A 25723-nucleotide genomic window follows, 5' to 3' on the forward strand; every position below is an offset into this window, starting at 1 on the left:
AACCAATGCACTGAACTGCTGCCTTACTCCACAGAGCTGCATCCTGCATTCCTCACTGGCTGCGTTCTTTTTTTCTACTTCTAACCCTAATCAGATGTTATCAAACACTCTGATATCAACTCCAAACTATCACAGCCAGCTCTAACATCTCCCACATGCATCAGAGCCTTCACGCATTTACCAACTGCAACTGTTTCTTATTAAGGGAACGTCAGGAATTGAATGTGACATTCTATTAACATTCTTCTCGACTATAAATGGTTCATTTTTCCCTGTTGTATCCAGCCAGGCTGCCCCTTTTATTCCCAGCAACACAAATGGAGTTTTATCAGCCTGAAAGAATCTTTCTTCTAAATGAAGCCCAGCACTGTAACAACTTGAAAGGCATCTTTAGGCAGCGTAGTAAAAATGTTTGATTTGTAATTGCCTGCTGAACTCTTGCACAGTCTGTTGCCATATGGTACCCTCCCCTCAGCTGGCAAACAATCTTTCCTTGTTCCTGACTCCTCGGCCTCCCTGCCCCCGCTTTTCTGGAGGGTATGGATAGGAAATCCGAAGGAGGAGTTTCTGCTGCTCTTCGTGTTGGCGGTGACATCATAGGTGGGCTGAACGGCTGAGGCTGGTGTGTTTGTTTAAAAAAAACTGTCCAAATGTGATGTATATGGAATCTGGGTCAGCTGTAGCTGGTTAGTGCACTTCTGCATGGCAGAGTACAACACCGCAGCTTCAAAAAAAACAAAAAAAAAAACACATTGCTTTTTTTCCCTCCCTCCGGAATAAAACATACTGGAACTTTTTCTTCAATTATATTTAAATGATTTAAGTAGTTTGCTTATCGCATGGAGAAACCCAACTCCCCAGCGCAGCCTGGAGCTAACAGAGAAAGACAAAAGCAGTTTTCAACGACAACTGCAGCTTAACAATCTGCAACATTAGAAAACACAGAAAGAAAAGGCAACTTGGCCTCCGGATCGTCCACCTACGACAGAAGCAAACCAGCTGCAACATTCTTTTCTCTTGGTAAGTTTTCACATTATTCTTTCTTGCAAGTCTAATTTTGAGCTATATGCAAATTCTGCATGCATCCATCATCCACAGGCAATTATGAACAAACGAACCTCTCTCAGCCTGAGAGCAGTTTGACAAGTAAAATATAGACCTCGTTTTCGTGGCGTTTGGTAGAAACTTGGAAGGAATTAAAAAGCACTCTGCCTAAGAGCAGGGACTAACTCATTCCAGTTGCAAGGATGAACAAGTTTCAGTTGCTCTGCTGTAAATCTCCTGTAAGTTTTATGTTATTGAAAGTTACTGAGAAATCAGTACTACCAGATTCTTTGTTACGCATACAATTGGATACTGTGAACGGATTCATGTGAAAATCAGATCCCACCAGAAAGCAAAAGCCAAAATTGCCATCGACCTCAGGGAGCTGGATTTCGCCCAGTGTTACAGCTCAGACCTAGCATTACTAGAAAATGGATACCTCAATAAAACTACTGTAAGAAATCCTAAGTAAACCAATGCACATCTCTAAGTACAATCATTGTGTGCCTTTCCAACTACAGCTTTATTTACGCTGCTTCTGAGTAGTGGAAGCAGCACGATTTGTACGACCGGTCGAGAAACCAGAGTCATTCACTGGTTCTGAACAAAATTAAGTTTGCAGCACTGCAGTCGTGGAGCCGAAAATCCAAAGGAATTGCTGTAATGGGCACTAGGCTCTTCCTTATACAGAGGGTGTAAAGAGGGAAAAGAAAATTAATGGTATTGGAACGTAGCAGCAGCTTGTTTTCAAACAGTTTCATAAAAATGAAACGCAACTGACAAGGCAACAGTTTGTCTTGGAAAACAGAGGGGTTTGTTACAGTTCTTGAGGGGGTGGGAGGGGGAAAAGATGAAGTTACAAAGCAGTGATTAAAACAAGAACGCTGCTTTACAAACAGAAAACAAAAGTACAGGGAGAAATAAACAAAGAAGTTGTTAAAACAAGTTGCTACTTTTGCCTTCCTTTATGCTGACTTTGAAATGAGAATATGGCAAATAATCCAGAACAATAGAAAAGAATTTAAGTTTCACATTTGCATTAACAAGCCCTCAGAAACGTCCGGCACAGCAAGAGGGCGAAGGGTGAACTCTGAAAGAAGAGTTACAGCAGCAAACTTAATGAAAATTTAGTAGCTATGGAATGAAGAAGTCTGAGGCAACCTTGACAAACAGAAAGATGGAGCCTTTCCAAATTCTTGAGCCTTTTTTTTACTTTTCTTTTCTTTTTTTTTTTTAACTATCCTTTTGTGCTTCCTACATGCTAACAGGAACAACTTAAGTCACAACAGCAACAACAAAAACCCATCTGAAGCCTACATTACATGCTTTGGACATCCATTCATTACTCCCCAAGCTTTTGATTTGCACTGCTTAGAACAATTCCTAAATCTTTCCCAAATGAAAACAGCTGAGTCAATAATTTTACAGCAGTAAAATGGTTACATGCGAGGTTTTAACTCCTGCTCCTTTGCTGTCTTCCAGCTTTGGAGTTCAAGTTTTGAAAAGCTTATTTTAAACAAATAATGGGCTATTAATATTACGGTGTTGCCACAAGAATGATTTGAAATGTGATGGAAAAACATGCCATGTAAACTTCTGCCAATAACTGCAGGCTATTATCAGGTTTTAATTATTGTTTCACTGGGCTTAATTGGCTGCTCATAACATGTCCTATTAGTCTGGTCCTTGAAATTTACACAGCGATGAATGAAGCAGAACTTCCCAGAGCAAACAATTGCTAGATGCCTGACAGCTTTAGACTCCTGGAGGCCCCCAAATAACACAACAGAACGCACCAGTCTACTGGGGCTGCTTGTTAAGATGCTCCATCAAAACACCACGGGTGCAAACAAATGTAAACGAATCCTCATTAAGTTGCAGTAAAACACACACTTGTTGCTGGTTTTCTGAATATGTAGTATGACATGGTCTACAAATCTCTCCTGCAGAGAATTTCTAAGAACCTATCATTTCTTGAAGTGATAGATTTATAGTGAGTACTTCAAAAAAATACCTGAATATTTTTATTGCCTTTCCTAAAAGGAATCAGACTCCTGTTAAGCTCAGAAGTAGAATTCTGCCAGTGAATTCATCATCTATCCGACAAACAAAACCCAAGAACTTATTATTTCTGGACTCCAGTCAAAACAATTGAAAGCAATCCTGTTATTCCACCGAACACTTACTGGAAAAGCACTTGTTTATACAGGGGAAAGTAATTTACAGATGTACACAGATGCATCAGGAATCCATGTGAACTTTTTTTCCCCGCAGTGTTTTCCCCACAGCAGTATAACTTCTAATGCTATAGACACAGACCTGAGCTAAAAACACTGTGCTTATCTGTGTGGGGGTAGGGGAATATAGATGGCTTTAATAATTTTAACTGCTTAGAGGACGTTTAAGAGAAAATGTACGTCTATGAGAAATATCAGCAATAAAGCTTTCAGATTTAATCATTCTCATAGGAACATTACTCTCACCATATCATTTACTTGCTCAAAAGCAAACAAAAAACTCAGCTGTTTTTTATAAACATGTACAACTTCCTGTTGTACATGTTTATAAATGGAGGCTTATATAAAAGGCCCTGGTTAGTATTTATCATCCGACCAAATCCTTTTGATAAATATTCTGGGTAAAGATAGATACTGACACCGTGCTTTCCATACAAAGGGAAGCCTATATTCACGTTTACCTGCAGCATTTCCATTACAGTCAGTCATCACAACCTACACAGCCCAGGGAGAGGTGATTTTCATCAGCTCTGAAAGAACAGATTTCCTAATTTCTGCTGTGGGTCTCCAAATTCTACATCCTGCTGAACATTACACTCGTAGCAGCTCGATAAAGAACAAGGTTTGCAGTGCAAGTAGTTAAAACAAAGTACTCCTAAACCATTTCCCATCTCCAGTATTAGTCATTTTAAAGTCTTACATATTAGGCTATTGCTCTGGGATATTTTGGATAAGCAGCTTGTTTTTTTTATTTTTTTATTATTATTATTTTTTTTTAAGCTGCTTGCCCAGACCATCAGGAAATTTTTGCAACAGTGCTTTCATTTCCTTCTAAGATGATTAAAGCTCCAGATAAATATGTTATGCAGAACCAGCTCTTGCATGACAAGCTCAGCATTAAGTTGCCTTAGCACCCCAAACAACATCTTAAAATGTTTCATTTTTTCCACCATCAAGTCTTCTGTGGAAGTACACATTACCTACCAGGTAGATTCTCAGAAGAAACTCACCTTCGCGAATGAGAATGAGTGAGTTTAATACAAGATGTTTCAATTACTTAAAAGTTCTAGGGCATAATGTTGTGCAGCTGTTTCATTTGGTTATGCTACGTAGACCATTTCATTCATTTTATAGTCCAACAGCACACATGTTGACAAAGAACTTCAAACTTTATTAAACACACAAGCATAAATGTTCAAAATGAACATAATGATTAAAAGATAGTGGAAAGCAAGCTGCTACAGACTACTTGGTCAAATAGGGGTTTGCACTGCAAAATGTTTTATTTTTTTCAAATATTCATTTTATGTGCTTCAGGGGAAAAAACGTATTGCTTTTCCTCTCCCAGCCACTGATTACTTAAGTAACTGTACAGGTCTTAAAATAACTGCCAGGGACTAAGATGTTCTTCACCTTGTTGGGCTATGAAATAGCTGCTATTAAAAAAAAAAGTAATATTCTGAAATTTAATTACAGTTTCATACAGTGCACCATAAAGTCACTTTTCCTTCAACTGAAAATACTGAAGAACAACTGAAAAACAATTTAAGGGACACAACAGAGGTTTCCAACTTCAGACTATTAATTTAGCTCATCCTTCTCCAGTTCAACACCACACACAGTTTTGTTTCCCACGTCATCACCACGATTCATGTGAAAATTTAAACTAATGAACTTCAAACTCCGAGCACCACTTGAGTCATTACTGAAGCCTGAATTTGACAAAGGAAAATACACAATTAGTCCCAGAGAAAACTATACTTTCCCCTATATATTTTTAACAGAACATATTCCTTCAGCACAGACACACTAAAACTATAAACTGAGTTCTGTTTTCGAAATATATATACATATTTACCAGTAGTTCATAATCAAAATAAGAGTGAAATATATAGAAAAGATCTAATTATAAACTCTCTAATTACAAAATTCTCAAGATTTTAAGCGTTCTCTCATTTCTTACTCCACAATGTGTTAAAGGCAAATGCTTTCTTCCCCCTCAGAGCAGAACTTGTAATGCAACTGTGGACCATTTAATTGAGGATCCTAGATGTAATTCCCGATTGCACAGAGCATGTTCTGAAGTTTGCATTCACTGCTCACAGTTAAATCAAAAAATAAAAACTTGATGCACTTACTCTGAAGCTGCAAAGATGGAGTGTGCAGCAATAATATTAGTCAGTAAGAGAACAGGGAGAAGTGACCTGGTATAAAAGTCATCACTTGTAAAGCTGAAGGTAAAGGAAGCAGTATTAGCCTGCTTTGCCTTCAGGGAAACTGCTGCAGGACTGCCAAATGCACTTACATCTGAGTTTGGCAGGAACCGCATGAAAATTACTAACTTTCTCTGGGTTTACTTGACTCCAGCCTGTAACCATGCAAAGGCCACTGCACAAGGCCTTGTACAGCTGCTCACAGTAGACTGCAAATGAAAGCCAGGTCAGCAGCTGAGATGAAAGAGAAGAGCAATCTGCTTGACAAGTCAAATTAAACATGAGAAATGAGGTTTTCTCCTGACTTTTGTGCTACCTTTGTTAATTATCTCAAATATTTAAAAACAAAGTAAACAAAATATGTATTTCTACAAGTATTCTTGTATTTTCATCACAGCATTGTAGTTATTTACACAGATTTAAAAAGAGCAGATTATTTTCTTAATATGTGAATGACACAGTTCAGTATGGTATTTAAATTGGCAAAATACCTGACACTTTAATGTTACTGGGATAAATACATCCTCAAAGATATATGTGACAGTACTGAGTTAACAGTAAAGTCAGTTAAGCAGAGATATACAAGTTCAGAGCACATCACGATAGGCTTTCTTCACAGATCTGAAATTAATTAAATATGTAATTCTCATCAACATTAAGACAACTGTTTGACTCACATCCTACCTAACACCGTTGCCCAAAGTGGATGCATAAATGTATTTTTCAAGTCTACCATGTCTGTGTGTCTACAAACTTGAAAAACGCATGGGCATATGAACGGATACGTATGCATATACTATTTAACAGGAGGTATCTATAGATACTAATATAAACCCAAGAAAGTGGCAGAAAGGTTTGTGTGATCCAAATTCAAATCTTTTCAATCTTTAGTTTTGGAAAAATTAGAACCACCGCCTCCCAGCTTCCCTTCCATGCAAATATACCGCAGGCAACTTGGTACGATCGATAAATTTGTGCTTTACTTACAGTAAGTAGGCGACTATATGCTTTGAAACTAACCTAATAGAATCTAACTGCAACCAAAAGACTCCAAACGCTTGTCTACAGGCACACAGGCACAACAAAACCCATCAGTTTAGTTAGTTTAAGCATTAGAGCCTTAGTTATGGCTCTAATTAATTATGTTCTATCTGTTCAACAGTCTCTTCTAAGTCATCACACTTCCTCCAAAATGAAGATACTGAAATGGACTTTGGGTATGCTGTTGTTCCTACTGTTGTCTATCGGGCGCTGTACAGAACCATCAACCCTCAATAAAACATCCCAACGGAGGCATCCTCGTTCCACAGATGGTGGAGAGGAAGGGAAGAAATGTGGTTACACCTTCTTGGTCCCAGAACAAAAAATCACAGGGCCAATCTGTGTGAATAACGAACCAGGTACTGGTAACAGAAAAGATGAAGTCACAAGAATGGACATAGAGAACTTGAAGGATGTGCTGTCCAAGCAAAAACGCGAGATTGACATCTTGCAGTTGGTGGTAGATGTGGATGGAAACATTGTGAACGAAGTAAAGTTGCTGAGGAAAGAAAGCCGCAACATGAACTCTCGGGTCACTCAGCTCTACATGCAACTCTTGCATGAGATAATCCGAAAGCGCGATAACTCACTTGAACTTTCCCAACTGGAAAATAAAGTCCTCAACGTAACAACAGAAATGTTGAAGATGGCAACAAAATACAAGGAGCTTGAAGTAAAATATGCAGCACTGACTGACCTTGTAAATAACCAGTCTGTGATCATCTCCCTGTTGGAAGAGCAGTGCTTGAGAATCTTCTCACGACAGGACACCCATGGGTCCCCACCGCTCGTCCAAGTAGTGCCGCAGCACATTCCCAACAGTCAGCCATACACTCCCGTTCTCCTGGGAGGCAATGAGATACAGAGAGACCCAGGGTACCCCAGAGACAGGGATGTAAGGCCGCCACCTGATCCGGCTACTTCTCCTACAAAGAGTCCCTTCAGAGTACCACCGCTGGCTTTAATTAACGAAGGTGAGTGAACTATTGCTATTTGTCTAATTCCTCAGAAGGAAACTGCCCTGATTATAAGACTAAAATGACAAATTAGAGGTACCTTCTATACTAACCCTTCTTCCAGATTGAATTTCTGAACATTGGCTGTTTCAAAAAAATGCATCTTCTGCAACTATGGCTTAAAATTGCAATCTGTGAAATAACACCTTTGAGTCACAAAGTGCAGGGGCTGGCACCTCCAGCTGCGTTTTACTTATGGGACTGAAAATTCATTTTCAGCATATGCTTTCTAGTATCTATTGCTCTTTCTCTGAAGATTCTTAATGACTACATGTTACACTAACTATTAACAGTGAACACGAGACAAGCTAATTCACCCTAAGTAAAGAAAATTTAATTTTAAGTAGATGTCCTTTAGAGCTATACGTACAGAACTTGCCTGAAGTTATTCCTGTTGGAAGAATTTTAGCCCTTAAGTTCTGATCTGCTGTAAGATGAGCACCGCACAACGGACAACTAAAGGTGTGGATGAAATACTTGAGAATGAAACAAGTTTGAGAGGGCAAATAAAGGAAGGCTGGGTCTAATCAGATGCACTCAACTTTGAAAATTGTGAGTGAGTAACTAGGTTCACAACAATCTGATGTTAGTAGGATGTCAAGTAAAATCACAAATATTATGAAAATACATGCAGGGGACTTCATCACATCTTCATGTTACATTCCTTAGACTATTACATAAATACATTTTTCACTACAAACAGAACTACTGACAAGAAAATTAACTACTACTGAGACGCCCTGAATTCAATTAAAACTCTATTAAATCTTTTTCAGAATTACAGTAAAAAAATTAAGGATTCAGAAAACACAACTCATGTTTTTCATAGACATCCACGTTAACTCTTGCTTTCGGCTTCTTTAGCTTGCACAGCAGGAATAGTTAGCCTTCTATTCACCCCTAAGTTGCCTTTAGTTACAGTTGGAAATTCAGCTTGGTTCTTAAGTTGAAGGCATTTATTTGTGATTATCCCACAGCAACACAAACAACTAGCTGCTGATGTAAAGAATGACTACTTCTATTCAGATCTGTAGAACGTTCAGGCATGAGCCCAACTCAAATGCCAGATGCCATGAGAATTTAAGTCACACATCATGACACAAAGGGAACAGCTAATATAAAAGCATTAACATCCAGTCACACAGCAGAAGTATAATTCCAAAAAACAGCCATTTCCTGTTTCCCAGAAACCCTATGCTTCAAGGTTGCATGTTTTTTAGATGTATCATTTTCTCTCATTACATACCTGCTGTACATGTGAAACGAGGCAAATTAAATTATCTACTAGTTTTCACTGACCCATTAATTCCTAGAAGTCCACAATTTAAATCCATTTTTACAAAGGAGCACAAAGCACAAAATCTTAGGAAGATTAACTTATTCAAAGAAACAGCTGCACGCAACAAGTTATGAAAATGTCAAATGTGCATTTTCAATTGCTAGCGGGGAGCTAAACTCAGAAACTCTGGGGGAACAGCAGGCCCAGCTTACTTTCAGAACAGTTCTTCAATTTGCATTAACACTGCTCTAGAAATTGAGGAAGAGTTTTCCACGAATTTCAGTTGTCACAGTTACCTCAGTGCTTGTGATAACAGCCAACATCCCCAAATCGTCCTGCATTTGTGTTAAAGCACAAAAGCAGCTACAAATTGAACAGGTACTTGAAAATTCCATGTGCACAACCCACTTTACTGCTAATACATCCCAGTTAATAATGTAACTTAAGTATATACCCTGCTTTATTTTGGGATTTTCCTTTACTACTGATCACAGTCCTCTGTGTGAAGCTTAAATAAGCATTATTTCTACGTCATCAGTCCAAGAGAAGACAACAGAATATGGAATGTACTAAATCACGTGTCTAAAACATTTCAGAAGTAAAATACTAACAGATCCATCATGTTCTAACTTAAAACTACTTAAAACCACTAAAAAGTTGTGTCAGTTTGCCCCAACAGCTTAGTAAACAGAGACTGTTACAGAACACACAGAGGAGTTGGATTAGATGATCTCCAGAGGTCCTTTCCTGCCCATACGTATCACATAATCATAGATTTCTATTCCTTACACAGGTAATACATTTTTAACTAAACTTAAAAGCAACAGGATTTCAAAGGTACAGCTTTTTTTGACTAAGAAACCCTGCACCCATACCAACACTATGGTAAACACCATGGAGAATCTTTCACTATTTCAGAATCTCAGCATTTGCACTGAACAAGGAATGGATCTCTTCTTAGATCAGGAATTTAAAATCAAATTGGATGTAACAAGTTTTACTCCTAAAAAAAAAAAAAAAAAAAAAAAGAAAAAATTGAGACCATGCACCTGAAGTCATGGGATTTGATACTTTTCCTAATGCTAAAAGCATAACTTTGTCAACTCTACTACAAGACTAATTCACAGTATGGACACAGACAAATGTGAGCATCAAAAAGCAGATAAATTACATCCTATGGTCTTAATGCCAGTTGAAGTTCAATGACTTTGGCTAGTACAATTTGTCTGCCATGAAAGCTAAATCCCTTAAAATCACTCCAAACATCTGCACAGTTTGCTCATGCAAAAATGGACCCCTCATTTCTCCTCAAGAGGAAATTAAAGGAAATAATACATGGCAGGTCTAATTGAGCTATTTTCAATGTTTAATATTATTAAAAACCTACTTCTGTTTACACTTCTTCTAATGCAGTAACTGCTTCACAAGAATACTTGTAGAGTGACCTCTGTGTTCAGTTATACAGAACCCAATTTTACTCCAGGCCGTTCAAGGAAAGGAAACGACATCGAACCTAGCCTAGGAGATGCATAAAGAAGTTGCAATGTACACTATCTACGTGGAAATTTTAACTGTGAACAAGGGAAAAAACACTCATAGCAAAGCTACTGTGTTTCTTTCCTAAACATAATATGTGTAATGACATAATAATACAAGCACTAAAAGAATGACAAAACATCAGATATTGACCACACAGTGTGCACAGCAGTACAGCTCAGCGTGGGCAGGCACTGCTGCAACCAGAAGCTGCAAGTCACCTTCTCCAGATACACAAACCTTCTGTGTGCTCATTAATATGAAATGTTCTACAGATTTCTTGCTAATTATGGACTTAGGTAACAGGCAAGTAATAACTAAAGAATATATTAAAAAAAAAAAATCTTTTCAATTTGCTTTTGCCTTGGAAACTTTGTCTGCAATGAAGGTCACTTTCACTCAACCTCTGCTTTTAATTAAGGAACCTCAACAGCAATCTTTCATGCCTCTTTTCACATTAGCCTCTTCCGTGACTGATGAGAATTTTTTCTGATCTTCCAAACAGATTTGAGAAAAAAAATAATAAAAAAAAAGAAATGGAAAGCAGTAGGTCATTTATTTCCAGATTTACTGAGTTTGAGCTTTTAAATGCCTTTAAAGCATCCTCCACTTACTAGCCATCACAGCGCAGCCTGCTTTGCTTTACTAAATAGCTGGTCTCTAATCAAGTTGACTGAAGTAATGATACATGAACACACATAATTAAAATATTACCAAAAATGAAAGGCAAACAAAGCAAAGATTAGTTATGTAAGCTCCATGCTTATTACTGTATGCACTTCTGTAAGTAGTGTTTGTAAAGTCTATATTCCTATGCCCCAAAATAGAGCTTCCAAGCAGCCCTGTCAATAGTACTTTTTAGAATCACGAACCTGAAAACACACGTGTGCCCTATTAGCTGCTCAAAGGCCATCTGCCACCACTTGCCTATTTCCTCCCTCGGAGCAGCACTTCCACGTGTAGCACAAATGGGCAGCACATGAAACTCACACAGACTCCCACTCACATTTATTTAGCCAGCTGCTCCTTGGATGGGGTAAGAACACAAAAACACAAGTGATGCACTGTAAAGATACTCCGCTTCCCTAAATTCCACATCTGTATGTTCTGGTACCAAGTAGCTCTCTAAGACTGCGCGTTCAAGTGTGGGAGGCTTTGTTTTGGTTTGAGTGTTTCGTGTCTGGCTTTCTTCACTTTTGTTTTCAACTGACCAGTTTCAATTGAGCACGCTACAAAATAAGTTGCCATTTAAGTTTGGTATAAGTGGTAAAGGAGGAAACAGTTGATGCAAATTATAACGTACTTCTTCAGCATCACGAGACAGGGAATAAATCCTTGCAAGGATAGTTAAAAATCACATGCTGCTAAATGAAGTGTGTTATCTGTTCAGCAAAGTTATTATTTTATTCAAAATAGAATGTGATGCATTTATTTTTATACTTTATATGCATACATACAAAGCAACTTTTTATGCTGTTTTTCATAGCAATTTTACCTTGACTGAATTTCTGACTTTCCATTATCTCCAAGTCTTTCACTGCAAAACCAAACATTTTGGAACAGTGTGCACTGCACAGCCAACCTTGAACTCTTACAGAATTTCTCTCCATAAAGGTCCGTTCAAAGACTGCCAACATGCCAAAGATGCTGGGTATTCCAACAGTGGCATTTATATGATCAAACCCGAAAACAGCAACGAACCAATGCAGTTATGGTGTGAGAACAGCTTAGATCCCGGAGGATGGGCAGTTATTCAGAAGAGAACAGATGGATCTGTCAACTTTTTCAGGAACTGGGACAGTTACAAGGTAACTTCTGGAATGCTGAAAAATCAGCACCTTCATTTTGGTGTGACACTGAGTTATCTATGTTATCTACTGCAGTCCAGGTGTTAACGTTCCCAACACAATTCTTCATCCTAAATGTTCCCCGTGAGTGGTAAATACTGAAGAGATAAAAATAGAGCGTCACTTAAGCTAGAAAGGAAATTAACTGCACAGAAGCAGGAGGGGCTCTCCTCAGAGATGGATGCATTTCAGTAGGAACGTCTTATTTCATTGAATGCATTGCTTAACTTTGTATTGACTCACAGTTTGAAACTGTCTGTTTGTAATGCACAACACAACACTTGTGAAGAGATGTTACTCTAGACAGTGACTGGGAAGTCATTAATTACAAGGACCTAACTGAACACATGCTTTCCATTAACACACAAACTACAGTAAGTACTCAGAAAGTTTAATTGTCTCCTCTATGAATAAGTAATTCCGGGCAGTGAAATTATTCATTTAAGCGTACCAAAAGAGTTGTAGAATCAGGGCCTCAACTTTAAAATGTTCTCAGTGATAAATTAAAAGAAATCATTCTCACACCTTTAGAACTATATTAGAAATCTCTGCAAGATGTAGGGCTTGTGAAGGGAAACATGTTCTTACTGTGATACCATGCGTATTATGATATATTATGCTATATTATGGTATCAGGCAATACACCTGGGCCAAAAAAAACCCATACTGCTTTGAAATAATTATATCCTCAGCAGAAAATGTGAAAATCTGGTTTTTTTTGTTTGGTTGGTTTTTGTTTCTTTTTGTTTGTTTGTTTTTAAACAATCATGCTCTAACTTCATAGATGCAGGGCATCTCTTTCCTGTGTGCTTACTTCAAACGGACCTTCAGTTGTGGCTTTCATTATATTTAAGAGAAAACAGACATTTAACTCAATTGGACCAAAAGCATCACCTATGCAAAGAAATGACAAGATTACTAGAAGCATTTTCACCTTTTTTTTTTTTTTTTTTTTTTTTTTTTCTTTCCTCACTACACTTGTAGAATTTAATCATTACTCTTCAACAGTTGTTCAGTCTTTATTTCTGAGAATGGTGGGTGGGCTTTTCCCACATACCTCAAAATATCATAAGGCAGTTAGTTATGTCATTTTACAAAGTAGCCATAAGCATTTTTAACATAACACACTGGAAGTGTGTATTAAGAGAGTATAATGTGTGTACAAGAGTGTATTTAAGTGTATTATGAGTCTATAACTGGCATTTGACAGAAGGCCAATCTTGATCAAGCTTGCTCCCAAGTGATTTTTCATTTTAGTAGGCTTCAATGTGTTAAGAGAGAAGCTGAAATCAAGCAATACACCATTCAAATTAAATAGATGTTCAGTTGTAATGGCTGAAGATTGTATTCTTAGTATCCTTATTACCAAACCTCAAGTACTTGAAGGCACACTACTGCATGCAGCTTACTTAAACTGCAGGCTGCACTGCTGACAGCACGGATGCCCCCCATTCTATTTTTGTGTGCCTGCACAGCTCCATTAGTGCAACTGACAACTCTGCCATCTTTAATGAATCTCTACTGTGTCATTCTGCTAGCAGTTCGTAAATAGCTAGCAGTAAATAAATGGCCAAGGGCAGCAAACAAAGCATTTAAATGCATGTGTTGAGTAGCCATCCTGAAGCTTAAAAGGTGTTCAGTACCCCAGTTCCATTGGTTTATAAAACTCCTGCTGATAAAAGCCTGACAAACAAGAAAAACTGGAGTGAACATCTTATCTTTTGTACAGAAAGGATTTGGAAACATCGATGGAGAGTACTGGCTGGGACTAGAAAATATTTACATGCTTACCAATCAGGATAATTACAGACTACTGATTGAATTAGAGGACTGGAGCAACAAGAAAGTCTATGCAGAATACAGCAGCTTCCGTCTGGAGCCCGAAAATGAATTCTACAGGCTACGCTTAGGAACATACCAAGGAAACGCAGGCGATTCCATGATATGGCACAACGGAAAGCAATTCACAACACTGGACAGAGACAGAGATATGTATTCAGGTAAGGCAACTGCCACCTACTTGAAAAACAAACACAGTAGATTCCAGCAGTGATATCCTTAAAGAAAAAAATACAAGAAAAATGATGCAAGTTCTGATAGAATAACTCAACTAAAAGATATTTAAAATAGATCAAGAAAAATTGCACTGACTTCGTAACTTAGCTCAATGACAACCTCACCTCACGCATGTGATTCTTGGCAGTCAGGACACCTTCCCAGGTGAGCTCCCAGAACAGCAAGGCCACATAAATACAACCTCCATGAACAGAAGGTTCTGAATAGCACCAAAGGAACTGCAGCTGTGAACAGGCTCTTAGTTACATGACTATACTTGAGAAACAGGCAGATCACTTCATTTAATTCTCCTTAAAGAAGGCTGTGTTGTTTCTTTTTTCTCTAAAACCTTAGGGCTAAGAGAAGAAGCAGAGAAGTGTAATAATAGAACTGCACTTAAGAATTAGTCTCTATTTTTTCCTCAGCTGTCAATAACCAAAAAGCTACACAAACTCTGCAAACTCATAGAAGCCTCACAGAGTAAATGCACAATTAGCAAGCAGCGATCTGTGGAACGTGGACCCGTGTGCTTCTTGGGACTGCATCAATTCACATCACTTCCACAGAAGTATTTCTAAACAGCACATAACCCAAGTTCTTTGAATGTTAGCTCACTGAAAAGCACTGCTAGTATTCTGAGAACAGTTGATCTCCTTAGTTTTCAGCAGTCACATTAAGTACCATGTTAATTATCTCCCTCCAGACAGAAGGCAGAATTTAGGTAGAAGCAGCAACTGATATGACTGCAACAAGATGCTGAAAATCCCCTCTGAGAAACAGCCAGAACGTGAAAGTGTTTTACTGATCTCCTGCATTTCTTCTCTACTAACAGTGACTTTACCTACTTCTTTCTGTTCCACAGGAAACTGTGCTCATTTCCACAAGGGAGGCTGGTGGTACAACGCGTGCGCACACTCCAATCTCAACGGGGTGTGGTACAGAGGAGGCCACTACAGGAGCAAATACCAGGATGGAATATTTTGGGCTGAGTACCGGGGAGGTTCCTACTCCTTGAAAGCAGTTCAAATGATGATCAGACCTATAGACTGAGGAGGAAAATCCCACAGTGCTCAAGCCATCAAGTATAAACTTATCGGTGCTTGGGTTACAGAAAAATAAAATATTACTTCCAAATCATTATTTTGCACAATCTGTCCCTGCAAAATGCAGGCCTACTTTTTCCTTTCTCCCCAGTTGCCCCTTGCCTTCTTTTTTTTTTTTTTTTTTAATTAAAGAAACCTTTTCTACTGTAATAGACAGTGTTTTTCAAACATGTATTCAACACAAACAGATGTTCACATTTGTGATGCGTATTTATCTATGTTCAAGCCCAATATGCTTCGTGTAAACAACCTTTAAGGTTGGTAAGAAAGACATCCAGATAAATGAAAAGATACAAGCTTATCACTTAAAATGCTTATGCTTCTTCAGACCAGTTCAACCCTTAAATGTAAATATGTGATATGACATTGTCTTGCTTTAATGTGAAAATTAACCAGTTATTTAACAATTTATTTAAAAATGTTGGTATAGCTTGCAATGAAAATCTGACTTCACATTACTGTTTAAGACTTACGCCCAGAAGCTACCTAAAAAACTGAAGACATGCTAGCTTTCCAACAGAGGGAGATTTTACTACAAATAATTATTTCAAAATGAAGTGGTGAATTAAACATACATTTCTTACTGGTGTAGGAATTCCCTAAGATCTGCAGGTCATAACTTCTGCTCAACACTTACACAAACAGAGAAAAAGAACAGTTCTATGAAGTGGATGATAAAAACTCAAGACAACCAAATCATTCACCCTACTTAAAACCATCTTTTGATATTTCGAACTTAGATGGCAAAATGGAAAAGTCCCGATAATAAAATCAGGACTTTACATGTAGAGATTCTCCCCTGCTTCCATTAGGAGTGATGAGGTCTGAAGAGATACTCACAAGTGTTAGTTTAGAGAAGAACCAAGTCTCACAAGAGTAACACAAGTTTTCTACCTGTCCGCCTCTATCATACCAACATAGCTTCCTGCTGACATAGATCAGGAATCAGCTCTGAGAACCCAAAACTAGTGGATTGCTCTTATGACACAAATATTTCCCCTCCCCTATGTGTATACTACTCTAATTCTATCTATATTAAATGTTTTTGCCTTCTGGATATCTGACTTCCACGGGGATTAATATGTAATTTAAGAAGTTCATTAGAAAATAATTCCCCAGCCTTCAACAAATGCGATACAAGATAATGCACCAAAACAACATACTTCCCAAGTATGACATAACCAAATGCTCATTTAAGCTATCAGAGTCTGAAATGCAACCAAAACATTTCTTTGGCACTTCATATGTTTTAAAAGAACTTTGCCCCACTTAGCCTAAGAAACAGTAACAGCTAAAACAAGAATTTAACATTATTGCTGTACCCAAATTAATCAACACCAACAGCTCTACAAAACATCGTTTGTAATTCAGAGGAGAGAAAAGAGCATTTTGGTTTCAAAGCACATTCCCTCTATATTTTAATAGGTCATATATGGCTTCAAGGGTTGTAATTCATCTTTTTGGACAGGGATCGAAGTCAGTGAGTTTCAACAATATTTAGCTGAGGGTGGGGGAAAGAGGAAAAAAACAAATCAGTTCCAGCATATTTCATTCCTGACTTGCAAGAATATTAACAGATGTTATTTAAGATTGCAGTTCTGAAATTGGACTTCATGTAAGGAGTATTTGTTTGTTACAGACGTTTTACAGACCTCATTGATTGAGTGTTCTACAAAATGCTTTTTCAATTGCAGATGCTTAAAATTCAAGCCACCTATAGTCTACTCTTTTTTCTGTGGTAGCTAGTTAGAAAAGCAGTTCAGTTAAGTCTTAAAACTGAAAATGACCTGGGAAATGGTCTTTAATGAACACTTCTGTCAGCTTTAGTTACTTCAACTTACAGATTTCATCTGCTTGGAAGAGATCTTGTTTTACCACAAGAATCTACTGCCCGCTACAAAAACAGCATGTGTTTATTCAGCACAGTCAGTGAAAGGTGTGTTCTGCAGAAATCCCTTGGTGAAATCAGTTTGCAGTCAGCCTTTAAATTAAATCTTATTAGACACCTAAGACAGCCTCCCTTAATTTAAAACTACAGAATGAAGTCAACTAAATGTTACTACAAATTTACCTCAAAGCTACTGACTGCACAATTGCCATAAGAGGAAAGAACTCCTCTTACGTTGCCAGTTTATGATTACACGGAGGGAGAATGTAACACCTCTTTATCAAGTTGGTTTACATCTCACAACAAACTTCTACTTACAAATGCTTACAATACTATCAGTAATTCTGGGGCTGAATGTTCTAAGCAGTGTAAATGATTATGTTTTTGTGCTGTCTCTCACTTTTCTGCAGCAGTTTCCCGAAGAGGTTGTAGCAGCATCCCTCAAGCTTATTGCACTAGACATTGAGAAGCACTGTCCCAGAAGGACAGAGATTTCACCATTCCTGTAGGGCCACTTCAAATATAACCAAACAGACCTTGAAAATGTTTAAACTGTTAAAGGCTGAAACAGTTTGCAAAAATGTTTCCAAAGTGTCTTTGCAAGCAACACCACTGAAGTAGCTGAATGGTCAGCAGATGAACACTTCAATAACCTGTTTTCCTATTTCTGGATATAGATCCTAAGAGACAGCTATAAGGAAGTATTTCACACAGTAGTACTGCTTAGTTAAATAAAAACCTCACTTCTCATGACGTGGCTCACTTGTTTCATTGCACAACCTCAGATCTCTCAGAATTCTGTAAGACTCCTGAGAAAGTGCATTTGTTCCAAGGCAAAATACAACATCATAGACACAGCTGCCATTTGTTTTGACTACTCTAATGGGTCAGGTGATTCAGCAGCGATAACACATCCCAGACCAGACAATGAGGACTTCATTCTGCACTCATTTATTGCCCTTGAACAGCTTCTAACTCTCACATTCAGGTTAGGAGCCCACAGACCACGTGCTGCTTTTATTTGCCATTCAAGATCTCTGCAGTCAAGACATTTCTTGTTGTTGCAAGGAACTGAAAAGCTTTCTTGGTAAGTATGGAAGAATGTTTTTGTCTTGTCTACAGTGAGCTGTGGTAAGCAGTAAGAAAACAATCCGTACTTCTGTAGCTCAGAAACCACCTCGATTGCAAAGGCAACACAATAAAGCAGTTAAGCTTTAAACCATAACACAAAGACAGTAAAAAAAAAAAAAACTGAAAGACATCCAATGTCCACATTTGGTGGAATGGACAAACCTAGAACTCTCCAGGGTAAAACATAAGTCCTGGAAATCGCAGCTGAGATACTTGTATGTGCTCACTACACTACGGCCTTCCAAGCAGTGCCCTTCACCACCAAGGCAAGCGCTGCTCTGGAAGGGATTTCCAAAAGTTACTACAGAAGATTTGATTCTCTGCACTATTCTGAAGAGCAGTTTAGAGGATAACAGAAACCTCAGCAGCTGTGTGAACACTGAAGGGAGCCCCCTCTTTTCTGCAGAAGGAAGGGACCTTATGATTCCTTCCCTCTGCAGCACATACCATCTTCGGAACTGCAATTTAGGTAGACTTCTGCACACATTTTGAACAAGGAGCAGCAATACGCCTGCATCTGATTCTGATATCACAAGTAAAAGCAGAAAACCATCCTTCCAGGAATTGTAATTTGCAGCTGGCAAGCATAAAACAGAAAGCAAGTTCGGTTCTTCTGTCCCATATCAGGCTCAGGTCAGTATAAACTCCTTGGGAAAGAAACGTCAGAAATAATACTCTGCAAATCTACTCCAGTGTTTCTGGAGATGAAAAACTGATCAAATAAGAAAACTAGGACTCCGCAGTCGACCTTGCAAGATGGATGCAGATTCATCACAACTGTAGCTGCAAAGCAATTTGTTTGTTTGTTTGTTTGGCCACACGTATAAATCTTACCACATTAATTTTAGAGCAGCGCGTCGGTGGGCATTTGCTTTTTCTTATGAGAAGTATAGGCTCAGGGGACACTGTGTCATTACTGAGAATTCCTACCACAGGAAAGCAGGTCACAAAACCCTCTAACTACAGCTGGTCACAGCAAAGCACTAAGCTCCCCTTCTTCCTAAAAAATATTTACTTTGATAAATTATTAAGTCAAGCCAAAAACTTACTCTGAACCAAGAAGTTACACAGAGTTTCTCATGTATGAAGAGGAAACCATCTGTAACAGAAGAAAACCTAAAAAATCCCCTAAAAATGTGGAGAACAATGTTCTAAATATAGACTGGCAGGTAGTAAGACAGTATGTTAAAAAAGCCTGACAAACAGACCAGAGTGTAAATAACTCTGCATAGAAGTAGGTTTTAGAAAACCATAATGGCACAGGACAGAGTATCACGAGATTTGGAAAAAATCTAAAAGCAGGCTGGCTTGAGACTCTGTAATTGGCAAGGAAACAATTTGAGCCTGGCTTCATATCTAATAAATCATAGCATATAAGGTAAAAAGCTTCTAGAAAGCTAGAAATTCCACTTCAGAACAATATGCAGATCATATATAAGCATACAGATGAATGGGCAAAGTACAAAATGCTATTTTTAATTACATTACATTCTGTTTGGCATTTGTGGGCCCTTTTAATTGCTCTGTTAACAAATTGGATAGTGTGTGACATGCACCATGCTGTCGATTCTCACACACACACTACAGACAAAACAGGCTTATGCTGAGTATTTCAAGGTTCCATTATAGACATGAACCATTACCAATATTCTGGGAGAGATGTAAAATGGAAATGAAAAATGAGGACAGAATGACAAATTCTATAGGACTGCTTTTTATAACTACTACTACTTCTGCAGAGTAAGTGTTTCTTCCTATTTGAGTCCAGAGCATGAATTTAATGCAACTATGATGCACTTCAGAAGCATTCTAGATACAAACAAAATTGATGGCAACATGGCTCACATCAAGCAATGAAGCAGATGATGCAATATCGTGATGAATATACTGATCACAGCATAAAGAATGTTGTTTTGTAAAAGATGATATTAAGAAGTAGCACCAATCAAAGAGATTACATTTTAGCGAAACACAGCTATCAGCTTAAATTTAGGTGCAAGAGCACCTGAAACCCACAGGGGTATAATTTTTATTTTCTGGAGAAGGAAAAAAATGAGTCAACATTTCCTGAATTTTGTATAACCACTGACACCTTACGGTACCAAAGAAAAGCTACATTATAACAACACAATCACCATGAACAACATAAAACGCTGAGACACTGAGTGACACTAGATCAGCTTGGAAGCCAAAACAAATACTAAGCATTTATGTAGCTTTCACAGGTACAAAGGAATATCAGTTACTGAATTATCCCGTGAGTCAGTAGTAAATATCCAGTTACACTTGTCATCTTAATATAACTGAATGCAACAATAGCTGCAGATTTTAGCATGTTCCAAACCTTAGAACCTGCATTTATTTATCAGAGGCTGCTGATTTAAAGCTTCTCATAAATTCAAGCCCAGCATTACTGTAACATTCAAATATTTAGCTCTTCAAGAGTGCTAGCAAGCATAACAGTTTAAGCACTTCTCCAGAAGTCAGCGTACCTATACAACATATGGGAAAATCATTTACTAGAAAACTGAGCCTGTATGTAGAACTTGAAGTGTTTGTGAGGTTTAATAGCAACTTTCTTCCTGAAGCTGGTGAAGCTTTTTCTTGCCAAATACAGAATACACAAAACCAACTGGTGGTTCTATATTCTTTACTGAAGTATTGAAGTAGTTTCACGTACGTTTAAACGACACTGTTCAGTTTGTGTAATCACTGCAGAAAGGTTTTTCATTAGTGTTTCCCATTTGAAACACTTCAGCTTACCTAAATAGGGAATACATGGAGTCATCTTCAAGCTGCTGATGTAATCCCTAAGCCTTTTGTAATTATCTTCTTTACTCATAACATACTCCAGCTTTTCAAAAGTGGCTTTGTCCTTCCGACTCAGTAACTACAAAGAAAAAAAAAGGCAGGATCAGTTGAGATCAAGTTGGATTGTTATGACTGCTCAAACTTTTACCCTTAAATGCATGCTTTTTATTTTAATTCTTTTGTTTCCTCCTCTTCCCCTTTTTTGGTTACTCATTTTGAAGTATGATTGCTTAAAATTACAGCATTTACTCCTTATGCATAAATACTTTAAGGACAAATATAGAAAAGTGCTATTTCAGTGGTCAAATTTAAATAAGCCTTCTAAAGAAATAATCAAACATAAACCTTGGTGTGCTGGTGATCCTTCTGAAATTACACAAGTTTTCCAATGACTAATCTAGCTAAAATACAACATCCCACACGCTTGTCCACTTTTGCAGTATTTCAAAGTCACAGTTTATTCACTGTATTGATTTTTAAAGTTAAGGTTTGCTTGTCAGAAGTACCAAGCTTTATATTAATCCAGTTTCAGAAAAAAACAAATTCCAAAATGTTTTTATTCTTGAATTGAAAACTGTTTTAACAAATTACGTCTTTTGAAGAGCAAAATCATATCATTAAAACCTGATAAATATCCTTCACCAAACTACAAATAATAAAATGAATGCAGCTATAGGCATCCACATACTTGATGCGCTGGAAGAGTGTAAAGATTTGATCCATTTTTCTCTATAGAAAGCAAACAGAAGACTTGAGTACAGGCTGTATTTATTGTTCCACCAGCTAGCAACTTCACTGGATCTTATCAGTATTACAGTGACCGCCACTCAAAATACCAGACAAAGCCATTGAGTCTCCTCCAATGCTCTCCCCCATCCCAACACCTTCCTTTGACAATATTAACTGAACACTGAGCTCTCTTTGCAAAACTGAGGAATAAACAATGTCTTTTTGAAACATCTAACTGCACTACTGTTGCAAAGCCACATTAAAGGCTTCATTTCAGCTTGGAGCCAAAATTTAAAGGAAGGTGCAAGATGTTTACATTTGGCAGAAGGCTTGGTTTCCCAGCCTCCCAATCACTTTTTCCCCCTCACAAGATCCTTAATAGCACAAGAACTACAAGGTGCAGAACACTTAATTCTTTCATCCCCTTTTCTTTTTCAAATGAAGGTCAACTCATGTGACACAACGGAATTGAAATAAACCTTCAAGTTCTAATTTCTCTACTGAAATAACTGCTTTTTCTACCTGCGTTGCCTACATCTTAATCTTCATTAGTGAATTTAAGAGCATCTTTCAGAATAAAATCACTTTTAAAGAGGAATTTATTTTCCAAGACACGTTGGTCTTTTACATTCCAGCAATTAACTTACATTGTTAGCTTTGCTTCCAATATTCTAATGAGCAGTAACTCATGTCTGCCGTTTCAATGAGGACGTGCCAATTGCAGGACAAAAAGAAAAAAAACAACAGCAAAAGCAACAGTAAGGAGTCACAACTTCCTCCCAGCCACTGGGACATTACATTTATCTTTTTAACTTTATCTCCTCAAAGATGGCTTTGTTTTTGTCAGCCTAGATGTGCTTGCTTTCAATAATATTTAAAAAATAGGTATTTTGTCTGCATATCATGCTTGGAAGTCCTTCTGTCTTTTGTGGACTGGAAGGCATGGCAAGTGGAAATTCAAGCTTGAATTAAATTACTGCACCTTCCTGAAAACAAACACACAGAGCTGCACAGTCTCAAAGTCTGATATATCATTTCAGGCTCTTTGAACAATCTCTAACAATAAGTAAAGCCTGTAAGAGATTCCCTTGTGCTTATGGTGCAATACACATCAGGTCTCCAGTTCGTGCATTACCCAAGTGCAGAGAACCCAACAACACAAAAAGCGTAAAGGATGAAGTAGGAAAGAAATCAGGAATCCAAATGGTTTAATCATGGCAGCAGCTAACAAATTTATACTAATACAGAAACAGTATGTATTAATTTTGAATCATGCACACAAATCCATTTCTCATCACTGCTAAGTAAAGCGGGTGAAGCACCACAATGACAAAACCAGAAAAGCAGAAGTTTGCCTCAAGAACATTCTGAAGTCTTAGCTTCATTAAGGTTTTCCTGGAGAGATTTGAAGAAATTCATCTTACTGAACTGCGTGTTTGCAAAACGTGCACTGAACTGTAGATGAGTATTTTAGCAGGAGTGCTTTAAATTAATTTTTGGTAATCATCAGCTGAGCAACACTGTAATTGAGATTTTCCTACCTTGGGTGAAGAAGGAGGCAGAATGACAGAAACACATTTTGTAATACACAATATGTAAGGTATGTCTCCAGAGAAAGTTTAGTTTGTTTCCCTGTTTTAGTGGTTTATCTGTACAGATCCCCTGCAGAGAAGCATTTCAGCCATCTGATCACTTTCGCTGCACTTGAAAATGCATCTGTTTGTACAACTGGGTAACTACCCAATGGATAGCTGGATCAAACAAGGTTTACTCAACTCAGAGGTATCAATGAGCAGAAGTTGCTACAAATGTCTAACTGATGAAGATGCAGCCACATGAAAATGCTATTAATTCTAGTTAGAAAACATGCCAAAAAAACATTTCCAAAGAATGCCTCTTACATAACTGTACAGAAGACCACCTAAGAAATACAATGGCTACAGCAGCTGCAGTAACTATGAAAACCATCCGGAAAACTGATGAAGATTGCTGGATTCAGCTATCAGTAAGAGAAACTACAAATCTTTTTATGGAAACTGCATCATTAATTTCTGGACGTCTGTTCTCCATAGCAAAAAAATTCCATCGGTATAAACCCCTAAATGATTAAAATATGGCCCACTTTGGCATTCTTAATTTTCCAGCAACTAAATACAAAATAGCTTCGAGCCAAATTAAAAGCCTCTGCATTTAGCAGAATCTGCAGGGAACTATTTTTCAAAGGAATTTCTATGCCTTTCCAGGCATAGGCCTAGAATGGAAAAAATAAAATAAAATAAAATAAAAAATCCAACAGGAAACCATAGACTTCAGATGCAGTAGAAATATTGAGTATGTAGTACAAGAAGATTAGAAGTATCTGTAATAATTATTGCAAGCTTGAAAATAAGCTAGAGAATGCTGTATTTTTCTAAGAATGCATTAAAATCCCTCCCATGTCCCACTGCTCACTTACCGCCCATGTTTTAGTCAGTCTGAAGATAGGAGCACTCTGTAGGCCTGACACAACTGCCATAAGAGCGTGCAGATTGTTCAGCTCGTACAGTTTCTGAGAACAAAAATATACAATAAATGACCAACATTCCAATTACTGTCCACAGCTAATACAGAATAAGCTGCAATCTAAACTGAAGATACCTCACATGTTTTAAAATGAACATTTAATTACAGCGAATTGCTGACCCCTCAAATAACTTCCACAGCACTATCTAATTTTCCAGTACTGCTTCTATACAGTCTTGGATTAGAAGATACTGGCCATTGCATAGCCCAGATATAGCCCTGCCAAAAATATATGTTCCAAAATGTATACTATACATCAGAAATGCCAGAAATTTTCAAACCCAACACATTCCTATTCATAGCATTCGAATTTTCAAACTGAAGATGCCAAAAAGGACAGCCCACATGAATGATGTAATCACGGCAGCATTCAATGCTGTAAGTGCATTTTTCACCACAGATTTATGGAGCCAGTGAGGCTGCAACAGAACACCTACAGAATTTGAAGCAGGATGAAGTCAAGCAGGGTAAACGTACCTGGAGTACTTCTCTGACTGAAAGGCAGTTTGGGGAGTATGAAAACTGGAACTGATTCGTAATGCAAGAATACGAGCAACCTTTATAAACGTGGTGAACTAAGTCTTTTTCCTCCTTCAAAGTCAGCTTACCTAATTTTTCTTGAGTGGGAGGTCATTTGTGAGATGAGGCTGTGTTAGAAAAGACTGGCTTAACCAGATTCTGAGTATAAGAGACCACATTTTTTAGGGAGGCTGAAAGTGATCCTATGGGGTGGTTTTCCAGCTTGTGGCTTTGAAACTCAGGAAATAATTCTCTCTCTGCTTAATACTGGGCCAGAGAACGGACAGCCAAGTCCTCATAGGTATTACTCAGGAATCCCACATTTAATACATATTATCAGGTCACTCTAGTAGCAGTTTGAGTCTGGATGTCCAGGACTCCATGGTTCTAGCAAGTCTACTGACCAGCAGGGACTTTCCACACCTACTGAAAAACCACTTATCTCACCTAATCCATTCTTTGATGGATTCTTCAGCATTTTGTATAAAGGGCAATCAGTGTTTTGTTGGGTGAGGTGGGGAAACAGCAGCTGGTTACCAATGCCATTCCTCAGGGCTTGCATCTGGGGCCTTGCTTTGTTTATCAGTGATCTAGATCAGGGAACCACATGCAGTTTCAGTTAAGCTTACAGTAGTATAGCCTTGACAGGCTTGGGGAGGAATGGCAGTAAAGTTTCCTGGTAGGAAAAGTTCTGGGGGTGCTGGTCAACAGC

At 38.0% G+C, this 25723-nt stretch overlaps 2 protein-coding genes across 9 annotated transcripts in view; one reads left to right on the forward strand and one right to left on the reverse strand.

Moving 5' to 3' along the window:
- RALGPS2 (Ral GEF with PH domain and SH3 binding motif 2) overlaps nucleotides 1-25723 on the reverse strand; it is a 110517-nt gene that overhangs the window by 33373 nt on the left and 51421 nt on the right. For all 8 annotated transcript variants that reach the window (XM_048943812.1, XM_048943815.1, XM_048943808.1 and 5 more), the window contains 2 exons: nucleotides 24386-24478; nucleotides 21154-21280 (listed from right to left, as the gene is read on the reverse strand). In XM_048943812.1, coding sequence (XP_048799769.1) covers nucleotides 21154-21280; nucleotides 24386-24478 — 220 coding nt within the window. The remainder of the gene's footprint in view (nucleotides 1-21153; nucleotides 21281-24385; nucleotides 24479-25723) is intronic.
- ANGPTL1 (angiopoietin like 1) lies at nucleotides 612-18009 on the forward strand. The gene is made up of 5 exons (XM_048943822.1): nucleotides 612-1020; nucleotides 6657-7509; nucleotides 11981-12174; nucleotides 13943-14213; nucleotides 15131-18009. Exons 2-5 carry the CDS (start codon nucleotides 6687-6689, stop codon nucleotides 15316-15318), a joined length of 1476 nt encoding a protein of 491 aa, XP_048799779.1. The 5' UTR covers nucleotides 612-1020; nucleotides 6657-6686; the 3' UTR covers nucleotides 15319-18009.

Source organism: Lagopus muta, chromosome 5, assembly GCF_023343835.1.
Source record: "Lagopus muta isolate bLagMut1 chromosome 5, bLagMut1 primary, whole genome shotgun sequence".
NCBI lineage: Eukaryota > Metazoa > Chordata > Aves > Galliformes > Phasianidae > Lagopus > Lagopus muta.

What these genes read in the sequence shown, in the direction of transcription:
- ANGPTL1 (XM_048943822.1), top strand. Translation starts at nt 6,687, where the DNA reads ATGAAGATACTGAAATGGACTTTGGGTATGCTGTTGTTCCTACTGTTG. An exon ending in GCTGGCTTTAATTAACGAAG is followed by an intron (nt 7,510 to 11,980) that starts GTGAGTGAACTA and finishes CTCTCCATAAAG; the next exon opens with GTCCGTTCAAAGACTGCCAA. An exon ending in GGAACTGGGACAGTTACAAG is followed by an intron (nt 12,175 to 13,942) that starts GTAACTTCTGGA and finishes TCTTTTGTACAG; the next exon opens with AAAGGATTTGGAAACATCGA.